This window comes from Echinops telfairi, unplaced genomic scaffold (genome assembly GCF_000313985.2).
Source record: "Echinops telfairi isolate 266 unplaced genomic scaffold, ASM31398v2 ScPeMD7_7468;HRSCAF=8506_0, whole genome shotgun sequence".
In the NCBI taxonomy this organism is placed as follows: domain Eukaryota; kingdom Metazoa; phylum Chordata; class Mammalia; order Afrosoricida; family Tenrecidae; genus Echinops; species Echinops telfairi.
Window position 1 is genome coordinate 41,842,521 of NW_022111369.1, and position 16,498 is coordinate 41,859,018.

General features: G+C 41.5%; 1 protein-coding gene across 1 annotated transcript in view; it reads right to left on the bottom strand.

Annotated features, from left to right (window-relative positions):
* Window positions 1–16,498, bottom strand: part of FRAS1 (Fraser extracellular matrix complex subunit 1) — a 593,853-nt gene that overhangs the window by 340,336 nt on the left and 237,019 nt on the right. Inside the window, exon 4 of the mRNA XM_013004822.2 lies at window positions 4,287–4,379. Coding sequence (XP_012860276.2) covers window positions 4,287–4,379 — 93 coding nt within the window. The remainder of the gene's footprint in view (window positions 1–4,286; window positions 4,380–16,498) is intronic.

Consider the following 16,498-nt stretch of genomic DNA (forward strand, 5'->3'; position numbering starts at 1 on the left):
AAAGGATACACAGAGTCACGGCACCAAAAAGAACTAGTCAACATTTCACCATTTTAGGAGGTAGCAGATGAGCTAGGACCAATGGTACTGAAGGAAGAAGTTCAAGCGGCACTGAAAGCATTAGCCAAAAATAAGGCTCCAGGAATTGATGGACTACCATTTGAAATGTTTCAACAGGCTGATGAAGACAGCTACTTGGTAAACTCAATGGAAGACATCCGTATGCGTGTTCATTCCACAGAAAGGTAACCCAACAGAAAATGGTGAGCACATAATCAAAGAAGCTAGATTATAGGAAGAAAAATGTGGCATCAGGGTTGAAGGAAGGCTTTATTAACAACCTGCGATATGTAGATGACACAACCTTGCTTGCTGAAAGTGAGGAGGACTTGAAGCTCTTGCTGATGAAGAGTAAAGATTGCACCCATCAATATGGATGACAATTCAGTGTAAAGAAAGCCAAAATCTTCACAACTGGACCAATAGGTAACATCGTAAAAAATGGAGAAAAGATTGAAGCTGTCAAGGATTTTGCCTTGCTGGGATCCAACATTAATGCTCCTGGAAGCAGCAGTCAAGAGATCTAAAGACGCACTGCATTATAAGGCCCTTTTAACGTGTTGAAAAGCAAAGAGGTTATTAAGAGGACTAAAGAGCACCTGACCAAGCTACAGTGTTTTCAATTGCCTCAAATGCATGGGAACGTTGGGCACTCAAAAAGGAAGACCATAGAAGAATGTGTGCACTTGAAATACGGTGTTGGAAAAGAATCTATCTCGGAAGAAGTACAGTCAGAATGCTCCTTGGAAGCAAAGACGGAGAGACTTTGTCTCATATACTTCAGACACATTGTCAGGAAAGACCAGTCTCTGGAAAAACACATCATGCTTGCTAAAGCAGAGGGGCAGTGAAAAGCGGAAAGGCCCTCAACAGGATGGACTCGCATAGTGGCTGCAACAATGGGCTCAAATGTATGAGCAGTTGTGAGGATGCACAGCACCAGGCAGTGTTGTGTTCTGTTGTGCATGGGGTTGCTGTAGGTCAGAACCAACTCTATGGCACTTGCCACCATCACCACCCCCCACAGTCTGTGTAACTCCCCCTGAACGGCTGGGTAGGACTCTTCAAAGTGAGCTACTTGTGGATCAGGGAATTGGACAGGCTTGTGCACAATGTGAATTAGGCACATGGAGCCCTGCGGTGGAGGTGGAGGTGATTGGAACCCTCACCAGGAGGTTGTGCCATCCCACTAGGTTTAAAAACGAAACATGCAGAGATTAAAAAGGGAATTACACTCCCCATAAGAAAGACAAGTCAAGAGAAGAATCACCTGAGATCCCTACACTGAACCTAACACCTCACGGACAAATCTGTGATACCAGGGCTCCTTAGAAGCAGTGGCAAAGAAATGGCGACAGCAGAGGCGAGAGAAACACTATCAGACAGAGTGTGGGCCTCCTGGCTCATGGAGTGAAGAGGCTTTGAGCAGAAGGTGTGCTGGTAGAGTGGTTTCCCTTGGGCACTTTGGGAGGCTGCCTTTGGGCACTGAATGGATTGAGCTAGCTTAGCCCAACCACAAAGCTAGAGCTGAGCACCTTCAGGCAGAGCCTTCCTGTCCTAGATGGGTGTCTCTAGTGAGCCCTTACCAGCAGAGTTACTGGGGTGTGGTGACACTTGTCTGAGCAGGACAGAGGTCAACAGGCCACATGGCCGTGAGGCCCTGGTGGAGAAGGGTGTGACTGTAAGTACAGTTGAGAAGAGACTTTCCTGATCAAAGAATTGTATCCTGAGCATTTCCAATAGTGAACTGTAACTAATTACTTCCCTAAGGACCCCCAAAACTCTATGTCTGCCTATCTGCAATGAGTTAATGAACTCAGCAGAGAAGTAGAGAATGCCTTGTGAAGGGTAGTTGGCTTCAGAACTGGTGAAAAGGTTGAAGGGTCGAGACAAGTCTGACCTCTGCCTCAAAAGAATTAACCTTGGGTTGATGCTGAAGGTGATCAGACATCACCCCAAACACACCAGTTTTAAAAGACCACCAGAGATTTTTTTTTCCTTCCTCAGCTGTGGCTCCAAAGTTCCAGTCTTGCTCTCAGTGACAGCAAGTACTAGAAATATAATGATAACATATTCTGAAGGAGGAGATGTTGAAAGCTGCATAAGGCAGAATAGCACATGAACAAGTTCTTATCCAATGTAAAGTTTTCTGTATGGTAGAGAGTCAGGGGACGAAAGACCTAAGGTACTCTCTGATTCTCCCAGAAAGGGGCGAATTTCTTACTAATGCAGTCATTGCTCTCGGCTGCATGAGAACTGCCCGACTACCCATACACCTATGCATTGGGAACACGGAGACCCTGGAGAAGGTATTTACTAATTCATTTATCAATGCTTATTGAGCACCTACTTTGGGAAAAATTCAGTGCTAAGTTCAAGGTTAGGTTCAAGAGGTAGGAAGACCACTTCAATCAGAAAATATCATAATTACTTATGTATCTTAAGTCAAAATACAAAGACTGTACATGTTTGCAAATATAACAAAGTGGTCCGTGCAAAGATTTCCTCAAGTCTGATTCCCCATGTCTCTTTTCCTGTCTCTTCTCTGAGATATCTGTTTACGCTCCGATCCTGACCTTCCTTTGGCTCCTTGCTGCTCCTTCACTCGAAAGATTCAGCCTCTTGTTTTTGGCCTTGAATGTACGCCTATCCTAATCATTATGAACTGGCAGGATTTCCATCACCATTCTCTCTTAGATCACTTTCCATTTCACAGGATATCTGGTGCTATGGCATTTAAGGTCTGTACCACCCTCCACAGCACAGGCTGAATTGAGCAACACATGGTGACACACAGGAAGCTATTTCCAACATGGGCCCCCCTTGGGTGTCTGTGAGCAACACATTGTGCAGAAGTGAAAGAGTGGCTTCCTCAGGTAATAAAGAGCCAGTGGCTCGAGTCAGATGATCCTGTCCCACAGAGAAATGGGCATTGTTTCCCCTGAGTTTTAAGTCCACACACTGAATAGCAGCCTCAAATGGACATATCAAATCCTGCTCACCTCTGCTCTCTCGTGAAAAGGTAGAGACATTAACTTTGGGGACATTTTATATCAGGTAGAAGATGAGGATTTATGCCGAAAAGCTTCTTTCCATCACATTCAAGTTCACCTGCAGCCTCAGGGTAACATTTAGGTATGAGTGCAGATGAACGGGGCCATTCTCTGTTCACAGGTTCTGTTGTAAACCTTAGAGGTGGCATTTTTAATCAGTACTTAATATCTCTAAATTAATCCTGCAGGATTTGCAATGCAAGCGGGTAATAAAAGCACTCTAGGATGGCTTCCTAGTGTGGCGGCTCTGAAAATGGGGAGGAGTGGGCACTTTGTCCCTTGTGGGACATTCAACAATGTCTGCAGACGTTTGGGATGGTCACAACTTGAGGAGGAGGGTGCTTTGACATCTGTCAGTAGAGACCGGGCACTAAGAGTAGGAGCTAAACATCCGGCAGCAACGGATTGTCTGGCCTCAAGTGTCAACAGTGCTGACGTGAAGAAAGGCAACTGGAAAAGGCCTGAATTAAGAGTTTAAACACTTGAGTTCTAGGCCAAGTGATGTCGCTTACTTAACAAAAAAATCACTATTAACAAAAAATCACTTACTATTAATATGATATCCTGCAACTATCTCGGGCTCTTTGTAGTAGGATTTTTTAATCTTTAACAAAAAAGCCATATAAAGCCATACAATATACACCTACTCTTTGGAGATTGTATTCGCAATGCAAAGGCAAGGTGCTAAGTTTATTATTCAGCACCAAAAGTTCTTCAGCACCAACATTCCCGGAACAGCCTCTCCATTTCTCAAAGTGAGCCACACAGAATCCCAGCCAGCTGTAAACCGCAGGCACGAACACTTTATCCTGGGTTGTGGACTATAGCCCCAAAGTATTTAATTGCTGGTTGGGGGGCGGGGGAGGGGTGTGAAGAGGTTGTAGGCACTGAGCATTTTTTTGCCCGTGAAAAGGGGCTGGCAAACCAAATAATTTTAGGAACCTATGCTTTATGCAAACACAAATACAACCTACAAAATCCTAGGTAAGGTCTATGGAATAATTGAAAGTCTTAATTTTATTCAAGAGACCTAAATGTCCCCAGCAATGAGCTTGTGGTTCTCCACAGTCCAGGCAGAGAAAAACTCCCCACATCCATGCACGCTTACCATCCAGCCTTCCCTTGTCACAGACGTGCAGACACGTATTCCCACTTGGGTCAGAAAACACTTACCACGTGGATTCTCCCTTCATGATGGCAAGATCCGTGAGTCCTGGAGACACACTCGGGGCAGCACTGGTTGGCGGCGATCTGAAGTACTTCTCCCTGGGCATTTAAAAAGAGCTCAGTGTAAAACCGCAGGATCAGCAGAGCCCAAGCAGTCCGTTAGATCCAAGTCAGTTTAGTTTCAATAAGTCCATGGTGACAACACCAGAGGGGCTAAGTGAATCAGCTAACAAAGATTCTCTCAGTCCAGATGAACTCCTCTCCTCTCAAAGATAAAAGAAACCCCCTAGTGAAAGTAATTTCCTTGAAAATTGCCTACACCTTCTCACAGGGACAAATTGTGTTCACTAGAAATGCTCCACCTGAGTTTCACACAAGACAAGCTGCCGAGGAAAGAGAACTCTATTTCCCAGAGGACGTTCTTTCTGGCCGTCGGAGTGGCCACAGAGCGGAAGGCCTTTTGGTTACCCTAGCGAGGCCAGAGGCCGCCAGAAGGGCCCGAGCTAACGTTCCCATGGTAAACCTAGCCGAGAAGCAGAGCCACAAGACACAGGGGATCAGGCTGGAAGGACAGAGGTGTGAGATGAGGCAGCAGTATTGTGGAAGGATCCCACAAACAGTGGTGAGTTGTGTGAAATCCCTTGGCTTCAAGAAAGATCTACATTGTTTTTCGGATCTTTTGTCATTTCAACCTTAGTTCCTCTAAATGTGATGAAAGAACGGTCACCTCTTCCCACTCCAGGAGTATGAAGAATCTGTTTCTCTTAAGGCTAATAAAAATATGGGCAACAAGCTTAAGCTTGTCTTTGAAGCCTGGTAATTCTATTGGATCCCCTGGCTCATCTGGCTCCTCTACTACATCCCTTAAGATTTCTATGCATTCAAAGCTCTAGCAGAGCACAATGAGTGAGCTTACGGCTCATCATATATAAAATTATGTATAAAAATTTATGTATTTGTATTAAAATTATATATTATATGTGTAACACATTATAGATTGTATATATTATGTTATATAGACATTTAATATATTACTCTTACTTATTAATATATTGTTGTTCTGTTGTTAGGTGCCATCTTCTCAGTTCCCACGCATAGCACCCCTGTGCATCACAGAGTGAAACACTGCACAGTCCTGCACGATCCTTACAATTGTTCCTATGCCTGAGGCCACTGTTAGGCCCAAGGTTATCAATCCGTCTCATTGAGGGTCTTCCTCTTTGGAACCACCCCTCCACTTTACCAAGCATGATGTTCTTCTCCAGGGACTGGTCTCTCCTCTCAATATGTCCACAGTAAGTAAGGAGAAGTCTTGCCATCCTTGTCTCTAAGGAGCACTGTGGCCTTACTTCTTCCAATACAGGTCAGTTTATTTCAGCAGTCCATGGTACTTTCAACATACTTCTCCAGCACCACAATTCAAATGTATTGAATCCTTTTCAGTCTTTCTTATTCAGTGTCCAATTTCACATGCATATGATACAAGGGAGAATACCATGGCTTCAGTCAGGCACACCTTAGTCCTCAAAGTACCATCCTTGCTTTTCTCGAAAGAGGTCTTGTATAGTAGATTTACCTAATGCAACACATCTTTTGATTTCTTGACTGCTGTTTCTATGAGCATTGATTGGGGGCCGAGCAAGATGAAATCCTTGACAACATCTTATTTTGTCTCCATTTAAAATGTTAACTCTTGGTCCAATTGCCAGAATTTTGGCCTTCTTTACATTGATTGTAATTCCATACTGAAGGCTTCAATCCTTGACCTTCATCAGCAAGTGCTTGAAGTCCTCCTCGCTCTCAGCAAGCAAGGTGGTCTCACCTGCATATAGCAGGTTGTTACTAAGCCTTCCTCCTGATGTCATGTTCTTCTTCATATAATCCTGCTTCTCTGATTGTTTGCTCAGCGTATAGATTGAACAAGTATGGTGAGAGGATACAGCCCTGACACACACCTTACCTGATTTTAAACCACGCAGTATTTCTTTGTTCTGTTCACACAACTGTCTCTTGATCCGTGTATAAGTTCTTCATTAGCACAATGACGTGTTCTGGAATTCCAATTCTTCTCAAGGTTATCTATAGCTTATTGTGGTCCACACAGTCAAATGCCTTCTTTCTGGTATTCTCTACTTCGACTCAAGATCCATCTGACATCAGTAATGACATCCCTTGTTCCACAGCCTCTTCTGAATCTGGCCTGAACTCCTGGCAGCTCCCTGTCAATGTCCTACTGAAACTTTTATTGGATGATGTTCAGCAAAATTTTACTTGTATGACCCTAATGATGTGGTTGAGCAAAGCTTTCTTGACCTTGAGAAGAAACAGCTGAGAAATTCATCAATAATTGGAATATGAAATATATAATGTACAAAGCTAGGAAAACCAGACGTTGTAAAAAATGAAATAAAACCTTTAATGATCAATATCCTAGGTATTAATGAGCTGTAATGGATCGATGCTCATTACTTATGTCGAGAATGACAAATTGAAACAGACTTGTTTAAAAAAAGGATTTCAAGAGCTATCCTGAAGTTCAATATTGTTAGTGATAGGATAATATCCATACAATTATAAGGATGATTAGTCTTAATGACTATTATTCAAGTTTATTCATCCACCACTAATGCCAAAGGTGAAGAAATTTAAGATTTTTACCAACTTCTTCAGTCTCGGATTGATCAAATTTAGTTAAGATGCATTGATAATTATTGGTGATTGGAAAATAAACATTGAAAACAAAGGAGGAAGATCTGAAAAATATTCTGAAAAATAAAGAAGAATATAGGGGGCGAAGAGAAGCTGAGAAATATCCTTGGTAATAGAAATGACACTGGTGAATGTATGACAGAATTTTGCAAGACTAAAAGCTTTTTCACTGTAAGTATATTTTTTTCAAAACGTAACAGGGACTATACACATAGATGTCACCAGATGGGATACACAGAAAACAAAGAGACAGTATCTGTGGAAAGAAACCATGGAGAAGCCTAATATCATCAATCAGGACAAGGGCAGGGCTGACTGCAGACCAGAGTATCTATCAATTGCTCATATGCAAGCTATAGATGAAACTGAAAAGCAGTAAAATAAATCCACAAGTCAAAGAACAACCTATGTATATCCCACCTGAATACAGAAACAATCTCAACAATGAATTTAAAATACTGAACACTAATAACTAGAGACCAAAGACTAGAGAAAGTATCGATGGCATAAAGAGACAGAAAAGACCAAAACAGATGTCAGAAGAGATACTGTTAGCCACTGAGCAGCTAAAGCAAATGGAACAAAGGATGACGTAAAAGAGCTGCACAGGATTTCAACGGGCAGCTCAGATGAAAAAGTATTATAACAAACGTGCAAACTGCTAGAGTTAGAAAACCAAGAGGGTGGAACAATCTTGGCTTTCCTCAAGCTGAAAGAAATGAAAAAAATATTCTAGCCTCAAGTCACAGTATTAAAGAATTCAATGAGAGATACTGAATATGCAAGGATTTCCGGAGGAGGTAGAAGACTGTATATAGATTTTCTGTACCAAAAAGTATCGGTTGATGTCCAATCACTTGAGGGAGCAACCTATGTTCAAGAACTGATGATATTTCAGGACAAAGTCCAACCTGCACTAGTGACATTGGTAAGAAGGAAAAAACAAACAAACAAATAAGACTCCAGGAATTGGCAGAAAAGCAACTGAAATAAACAGATACAGTGTTAGAGATACCTATCACTTTTATGTGTCAACACATTGGAAGACAGCTATTACCCTGGACAACCACCTGGGAAATATAATTATTTGTGCTCATTCTAAAGAAAACCAAAAACCAAACTCACTGCCACTGAGTCAATGCTGACTCATAGTGACCCGCTGTGGGTTTCTGAGACCTTAAGCGTTCATGGGAGTAAAAACGCCAGTGTGCAATAACTTATTTAAGAAGTATGAAATATTGTGACAATAACCAAAATGTGACACAAAGATATGAAGTAAGGACCTGTTGTTGGAAGAATGGTGCCAATAGACTTGCTTGCCAGTGTGTGTGTGTGTGTGTGTGTGTGTGTGTGTGTGTGTGTGTAAATTTGGGGGATCTAAGTCCACTAGCAAAGTATATTAGAGAATTATAATTTTGTACTATGACATCCATAGTATAGACGAGGAATTGGAATTAATATTTTATATTTGTTAATCCTTTCAACAGATCAATGTATCAGTAAGTGATTATTGCATTTTCCTTTGCTTAAAAATGTACCAAACTCAAATGACACGAAATTTTATAAAAATCTCACATATTTAGAAGCATTAAATCCTTTAGAAGAAACTGGAACAATATTTCCAGATCTTTTTCCGAAAACAGTTCTTAAAACTCTAAAAGAAAAATGTTGTTGCTGGGCACCATCATAGCGACACTACACGTACGACAGAAAGACCCCCTGCCCAGCCCTGCGCCACCCTCACCACTGTTCTTAGGTGGAGCTCCTTGTTGCAGCCATGGTGTCCACTCAGCTTGCCAAGTACCTTCCTCATTGTCAATGTCCCTCTATTTTATCTTCTGGATGTCCTCCCTCCAGGGACAGGTCTCCCCTGATAGGTGCAGAGTACATGAAACAAAAGCTCCCCTCCCTTGCCTCTGAGAGCATTCTGACCTTACTTCTTCTAAAACGGATTGGTTTGTTCTTTCAGTAGTCCATGCTATTTCAATATGCTTCACAAGCACTATGAATTCAAATGCATCCATTCTTTTTCAGTCTTACTCAATGTCCAACGTTCACATATATAAAAGGCTATTGAAAATACCAAGGCTTAAGTCAGGTGCACCTTAGTCTTCAAAGTAACAACTTGGCTTTTCAACACTTTAAAGACATCTTATGCAGCAGATTTACTCAAGGCAATGTGTCCTTTGATCTCTTGACTGCTGTTTTCATGAACATTGATTGTGGATCCAAGCAAGGCAAAATCCTTGACAGTCTTTTCTTCCTTTATCAAGATCACACCTACTGGTTCAATTTTTAAGGATTCTGGTTTTATTTACATTGAATTTTAATTCATGTTGAAGGTGGAAATCCTGGATTTGCATCAGCAAGTGCTTCAACTTTGCCTCACTTTCAACAGGCAAAGTTGTGTCACCTGCATATCTCATGTTGTTACTAACCCTTCTCCTACTTCTGATGCCACCTTTTCTTCACATAATATAGCTTTTCTGATTATTTGCTCACCATACATACTGAATAAATATGGTGAAAGAATACAACCCTGACACACATCTTTCTTGATTGTTAACCATGCAGTATTCCCTTGTTCTCTTCCTACAACTGCCTTTTTTGACCCATGTACAGGTTCCACATGAGCACAATGAAGAGCTTTGGCATGTCCATTCTTTTCAAGGCTATGCACACTTTGTTATGGCCCACATAACAAAGCCCTTTGCATAGTCAAAAAGCACAAGTAAACATGTTGGTATTCTCTACTTTGAACCAAGATCCATCAACATCGGCCTTGGTATCCCTTGTTCCAAGTTCAATTTGACTCTGGCCTTAACTTCTAGCAGCTCCCTGTCAATGTGAAGATGATCTTCAGTAAAATTCCTGGAGCTTTTTTTGGTTGATGCTTTCAGGGCAGCTTAACTTCTTCCTTTGACACTACCGGTTCTTGCCCATCTGCTACCTCCTGAAAATGGTGGACTGCCCACTAGTTCTTTTTGCTAAAGTAACTCTGTGTATTCTTTCCATCTTCCTGCATTATTCAACATTTTTGTCCATAGATAGTTTCATTATTTCAACTCAAGGCTTGAAAAGTTGAGTTCCTTCAGCTTAAGATGTGCTGAGCATGTTCTTCCTTATTAGTTTTCGAACTGAGTCTTGGCATATTTCATTATATTTAATACTTTCTTCTCAAGCTATCCTTTGAAAGTTCTGTTCAGCTCTTTGACTTCATTGTTTCTGCTTTAATTACTCGACAGTTAAGAGCAAGTTTCAGTCTCTTCTGGGATCTACTTTGATCTTTACTTTCTTTCTGCGCTCCTGTCTTTCTTCATGAATGATGCTCTTGATGTGCTCTCACAGATACTGAGTCTTCTGTCATGAATGTTCGATCCAGCGAGTCCACTCTTCAGATGTTCTGGAAATTCATGTGGGATAGACGCAAGATCATACTGTGGCTTTCCTCGACTTGTTTTAATTTTCTTCAGTTCCAACCTGAACTTAGGAAGGAGGACTTGATACCTGGTCTCATTTTAGCTGCTAATGTTGAGCTTCTCCATCTTCTCTTCCCACAGGTGTAGTCAAATTGATTTCTGTGTGTTGCATCTGGAGAAGTCCATGTGTATAGTTCCAATTCATGTTGTGGAAAACAGTATTTGCAGTGAACAAGTTGTGGATCTTGCAAAATCCTATCATGTGATGTCCAGCTTAATCTCTATCACCAAGACCTTATTTTCCAATTACTGTTCCTTCCTCTGTTTCAACTTTTGCATTCCAATCACCAATATTTATCAATGCATCTTGATTTCATGGATGAAAGTTTCATATTGAAGATATTGGTACAAGTCTTTAATGTCTGCATCACTAGCTTTAGTGGTTTGTAAATACTTTAAATAACGGTTGTATTGATTGGGTTTCCTTGTATCCAAACACACATTATCCTATCACAGACAGCCCTGTACTTCAAGATAGATCTTGAAATGTCCTTTTCAAGAAGGAATGCAAAATCCTCTTGATTACGTTGCTCTTGGCATAGCAAACCATATGATTTTATGATTCAAAATGACCAATATCAGTTCATTTCAGCTCACTAACACCTAGGATGTCCATTTTTTATGTTTTCCATTTCATTTTGGACAAATTCTAATTTTCCTAGAGTCATTCTTCATACCTTACAAATTCTGATTATTGGATCTTTACAGCTGTTCCTTCTCATTTGGAGTAATGCCCCATTAGCAAACGAAGTCCCAAAGGCTTTACGCCCACAGGCTTTATTCCATTCACATCGTCCTGGCTAACTCTTCTTTGAAAGGGCATCTCCTCTTCCTCAATCAGTTTGAGTGCCTCTGACAGGAAGGACTCTTCTTCTGGAACTCTCCCTGAAAACGGTCTGCTTCTATTCATTATACTTTCAGTAGCTGACAATTTCTGATGCTATGCATGAGATTTCAAGCAGCTAATTCCTCTGAAGTGGACAGTCTATTCCTTCTATGGAACTCTTCTCAGTCTGGAAGCTCTTCCAAAAACTGTTCACTTAGTGTAATCCTGCTGGCATTGGAATTACCAGTGGCATGGCTTCTAGCATCATAGAAACACACAACCACCACAGTACAACAAAGTAACTGACAAGTGATAGAGCCACAGACTACATTAGCCTAATTGCCAGTAAGAATTAGTCAAAGAACTTATCTGAGTTTCCAACAAGGAGACAGGGAAAGGGTGTGGGATAGAAAAAGCATGTAGAATAGGAGGTAATCTGAAATGAATTTTCAGATTTGACCTTTAAGCTAATTTCATAAAAATAATGTTTCTCATTTGTGAGTAGCTGTAGGGTACTCCTCCCTCAACTTGGGTCTCTTTATTGAATTTCAAGTGGAACACAGCAGAGCTTGATTGGGGCTAAAAGTACAGAGTTTTGCATTCAGGGGCTTAGAGAAATAGAGAAGCAGGGAGCTCTTAGCAAGCAATCACGTAACCCTGCATGGCTTGATACAACATGGGCTGCAAGAAACACACAGGCCGCTGCCCAGCCATGTTTTGTACTGCAGGGCATCATCTGTATGGGACAGGCATCCTCAATACAGCTAACACCACACACCTCACCCAAGGAAACGAAGTCATCACATTAGGGGTTCATTAATTAAATGTTTGACCAAGGATAGCAGGCTCCTTTTTAAATGGATAGTTTTGTATGGCCTGCGAAGGATATTATAAATATCCAAATGGCCTGTGGCAGAAAAAAAGGTTCCCCTTGACTGATCTAAAGGAACAATAGCACAATAGTAAAGATGATATTTGGTGAACACTTATCGCGTGCTACTTTGGTAAGCATTTATAGTCACCACAGAGATGAATTCATTCTCATAACTTTATAAGGTACATAAATAATCATCTGCAGAGGTTTGCAGCCAAAGCCCTGCCACAGACGTTAGTGTTCGGCCCTGTCCTCTATGCCTATGTGCTCTCCAGAAACCCTGAAGAGAAGACTGCTTCTCACGGGACTTGGTTAAACATTCAGTACTTCATATGTCTCTCTTTTTCCCCACTCGACTTTTGTCTCTCTCCATCTCATTCTCTCCCCTACCCATCCATCTATTAGAGAGAGATGGATCAATAGATACACAAATATCTATGCAACTGACATGACTCCCAGTGAACTAGATATTCCCAGTCAATTTTTTATCAAAATGTAAGCTCTGAAAGTGTTTTCAAATGTTAAGCAATAGAAAATATTAAAATCCAAGTTATCATTAACACTATATTTGAGTCAATTGTAAATGCTAATAAACTCACCAACTTTTGCCATGAACTGATGTAAACATACCACAGCATACATGGCAAGGAGAAACAGGGAAAAAAGAAGAAGCAACATGACAGAGTAGGAATTATACTGGGCCATGAACGAGGGCTTAAGGTTCATGTGGCTATGCCGCTGGTATGGATTGGATTAAATTGTGTTCCCCAAACATATGTGTGGTAAAGCCTAACCTCCACACCTGTGGTTACAATCCCTTTGGGGATTCAGGTTTCCTTTATTATAACAAGGAGGTATTAGTGTACGATAGGACTTTTCTCTCTTGTGACATTGAAAGAGCAGGCTAAGCAAGCAGAGATGGAGGAAGATAGATGGCATACCACATGAAGTTCACCAAAGACCAAAATAATAGGAGCTGAAAAGAGATAGGACCTTCCCTCAGCAAAAGCCTTGCCCTTGAGATGGTGCCCTGAGTTAAGATTCCTAGCCCCTAAATGACGGGAAAATGCATTTCTGTTGACCAAAGAACCCACTTGTGGTATTTTGGTTATTGCAGCTGAAAACTAAGTCATCCATTGTGCTAAGTCTCTGAGTAAGGGATGGCAGCCACTAAGGTCTGTTTCTTTGTCTATGGAACAGGAATTTTGACTAAATGAACTCTAAAATTCTTTGCTTAAACTAATCTAAGTGTTCTGCGTTACCCTTAGTTAAGTACATCGGCGGCTTAGTGGTGAAGGACTTGACTGCTAACCTAAAGGGCAGAGATTCAAGCCCACCAGCCAAGGAAGGAAAAAGATGCCGCAGTCTGCTTCAGCACAGAGTTACAGCCCCAGAACCAATGGGGTAGTTGCACCCTGTCATATAGGGTTACTCAGCGGGCTGCTAACTGTACAATCATCCGTTAAGGAACCACCAGCTGCTCCATGGAAGAGAAAGATGAGGCTTTCCACTCCCATGAGGAGTTACAGCGTCAGAAACCTCCAGGGCCAGCTCTACTCTGTCCCACAAGACCACTATGAGCAGGACTCGACTTGAAGGCATGAGCTTGGTTTTTGATAGGGTTGCTTGGGTTGTGATGTCCAGTTAACCTTGAACTGCCAACCCCCCAGAAATCTTCTAGAGAAGGGTCAGGCTGTCTGCTCCCCTACAGATGTATTGGCTCAGGAACTCGGCATAGGAATCAGCTCATGGCAGTCGGTTCGGTTTGGGTTAGGGTTGTTAAGTCTCTGAATCAACTAGATTGCAGTGGGATTTTTTTGGTGGTTGTTTCCTTTTGTTTTTGGATTTTTTTATCCCCTCACATGAGCTTAGAATTTTAAAATGATGTTAATGGCTTGATCACTTGCTCTAACTTTCTCCTTTTACAGTTGCGAACTCACGTCCTTTAAAACTCATGTGCTCTGGTTATATCATTCTTTCTGATGGTCATCATCTACCAATTTACCACTCATTTCCTCATGCTCAAAAAAGACTTGACACCTGAGGGTCAATTTCTTTTCTACATTACCTGTAGACATCATTTTAAATGGTATCCGTGCCCATGAACATGACCTCCCCACCAGTCTATCCTAATCCACTCCTGACCAACTCAATTCTTCGTGACCCTCTGTACAAAGAACAAATCCATGCCCAGTCCTGAGCCATCCTCAGAATTGCCCTTAAGTCTGGGCCCATCATGGCAAGCACTGTGCGCTTCATCGTGCCAAGGGCCTTCTTCTGTTTCACTGCCCCTCGACTTCACCAAACACGATATCCTTCTCCGGGGACTGGTCTCCCGATAAAATGCCCACAGTCCTTGAGACAGAAGTCTTGCCATTCTTACTTCTAAGGAGCATGCTGACTGTACTTTTTCCAAGACAGATTCGTTTATTCTTTTGCTGGCCCATGATGCCTCACCAGCACTGCAATTCAAATGCATCAATTCTTTGGACTTCCGTATTCAAGATCTAACTTGCATATGTATGAGGCACTTAAATATATCATGGCTTGAAGTGTAGCATCGATGAAACACACAACTTTCCTCTAGTTTTTAAATGCTTCCTCTCCACCCCTCACCTCCACTATCATGATCCCAATTCTGCCTTACAAATCTGGCTAGACCAGAGGATGTACACTGGAAACACAGGGAATCCAGGACAGATGATCCCTTCAGGACCAGTAGTGAGAGTGGCGATAACGGGGGTGGAAAGGAGGCACTGATTACAAGGATCTACATATAACCTCCTCCCTGGGGGATGGACAACAGAAAAGTGAGTGAAGGGAAACGTTGGGCAGTGTAAGATATGATAAATCATAATAACTTATAAATTATCAAGGGTTCATGAAGAAGGAGGAAACAGGGAGGGAGGGGAAAAATGAACTGATACCAAGGGCTCAAGTAGAAAGCAAATGTTTTGAGAATGATGAGGGCAACAAATGTACAAATGTGCTTGACACAATGGGTGTCTATATGGATTGTGATAAGAGTTGTAAAAGCCCCCAATAAAATGATTTAAAAAAAAAAAAAAGAAAAGATCATGGCTTAGGCCTGGTTCACCTTCTACCGCAAAGTAACCTTCTCGCTTTTCAGCACTTTAAAGAGGTCTTGTGCAACAGATTTACCCAACACAGAGTGTTGTTTGACTTCCTGGCTGCTGTTTCCATGAGCACTGATGGATCCAAACAACATGCAATCCTGGACAACTTCAATTTTTTTACTGTTTATCATGATGGTATTCATTGGTCCAGTTGTGAGAATTTTGGCTTTCTTTTAAATTGAGTTGAAGGCTACAATCCTTGATCTTCATCAGCAAGTGCTTCAAGTCCTCCTGACTTTCAGCAAGCAAGATTGTATCATCTGTATATCACACGGTGTTCATAATCCTTCTTCCAATCGACTCCACACTCTTCTTCATATAATCCAGCTTCTATGATGATTTGCTCAGCATACAGACTGAATAAATATGGCGAGACTATATAACTCAGATGCACACTTTTCCTGGTTTTAAACCAGGCAGTATTCCCTTGTCCTGTATTGATCTATGATTCCCTTGATCCATGCACAGGTTCTGCCTGAGCGAAATGAAGTGTTCTAGAACTCCCATTCTTCTAAAGGCTATCTGTAGTTTGTTATGGTCCACAAAGGACATTAGGGGGAGTTATTCTGAGTGAAAAGAGGAACCATTGGAGGGATCTAAGGAGAGGAGTAACATGATATGTCTGAAAATTTAATAAGGTCATCCTGGCTACTCTATCAATTGAAAGAATAAGAGCAGTAACCAAGAAACCAGCAGAGAGGCTAACTGAGAATTCAGACAAAAGATGGTCAGCAGAGAAGTCACAGAAGAGCTGAATTGTTTATATATTGAACATGGCACGTAGGTGCAAGGGTAGAGTTGAGCCTCAGCCACCCGGTGAACAGTGATGCCGTGTACTGATCAAATTAGCAAGGGATGAAATCTGAAGTCTAGTATAGAAGGAGGGTCAGCACATTTTTCTATAAAGGAGCAGATAGGAAATATCTAAGCTACTACGGGTAATGCACAGTTAGACAGCACAGTTATTGCTGCAGCACAAAAGCAATCACATAGAATACATAAACAATGATGCATGCCTGTGTTTCAATAATCACTGAAGGATACTGATACTTAATTTCATATAATTTTCCACCAATAATTACTTATATAAATGTAAACACACACACACACACACACACACACACACACACACACACGGTATGGTTAAGTTCTGTGTCAACTTGGCTCGGCCGGGATTCTCAGTGGTTTGGGCA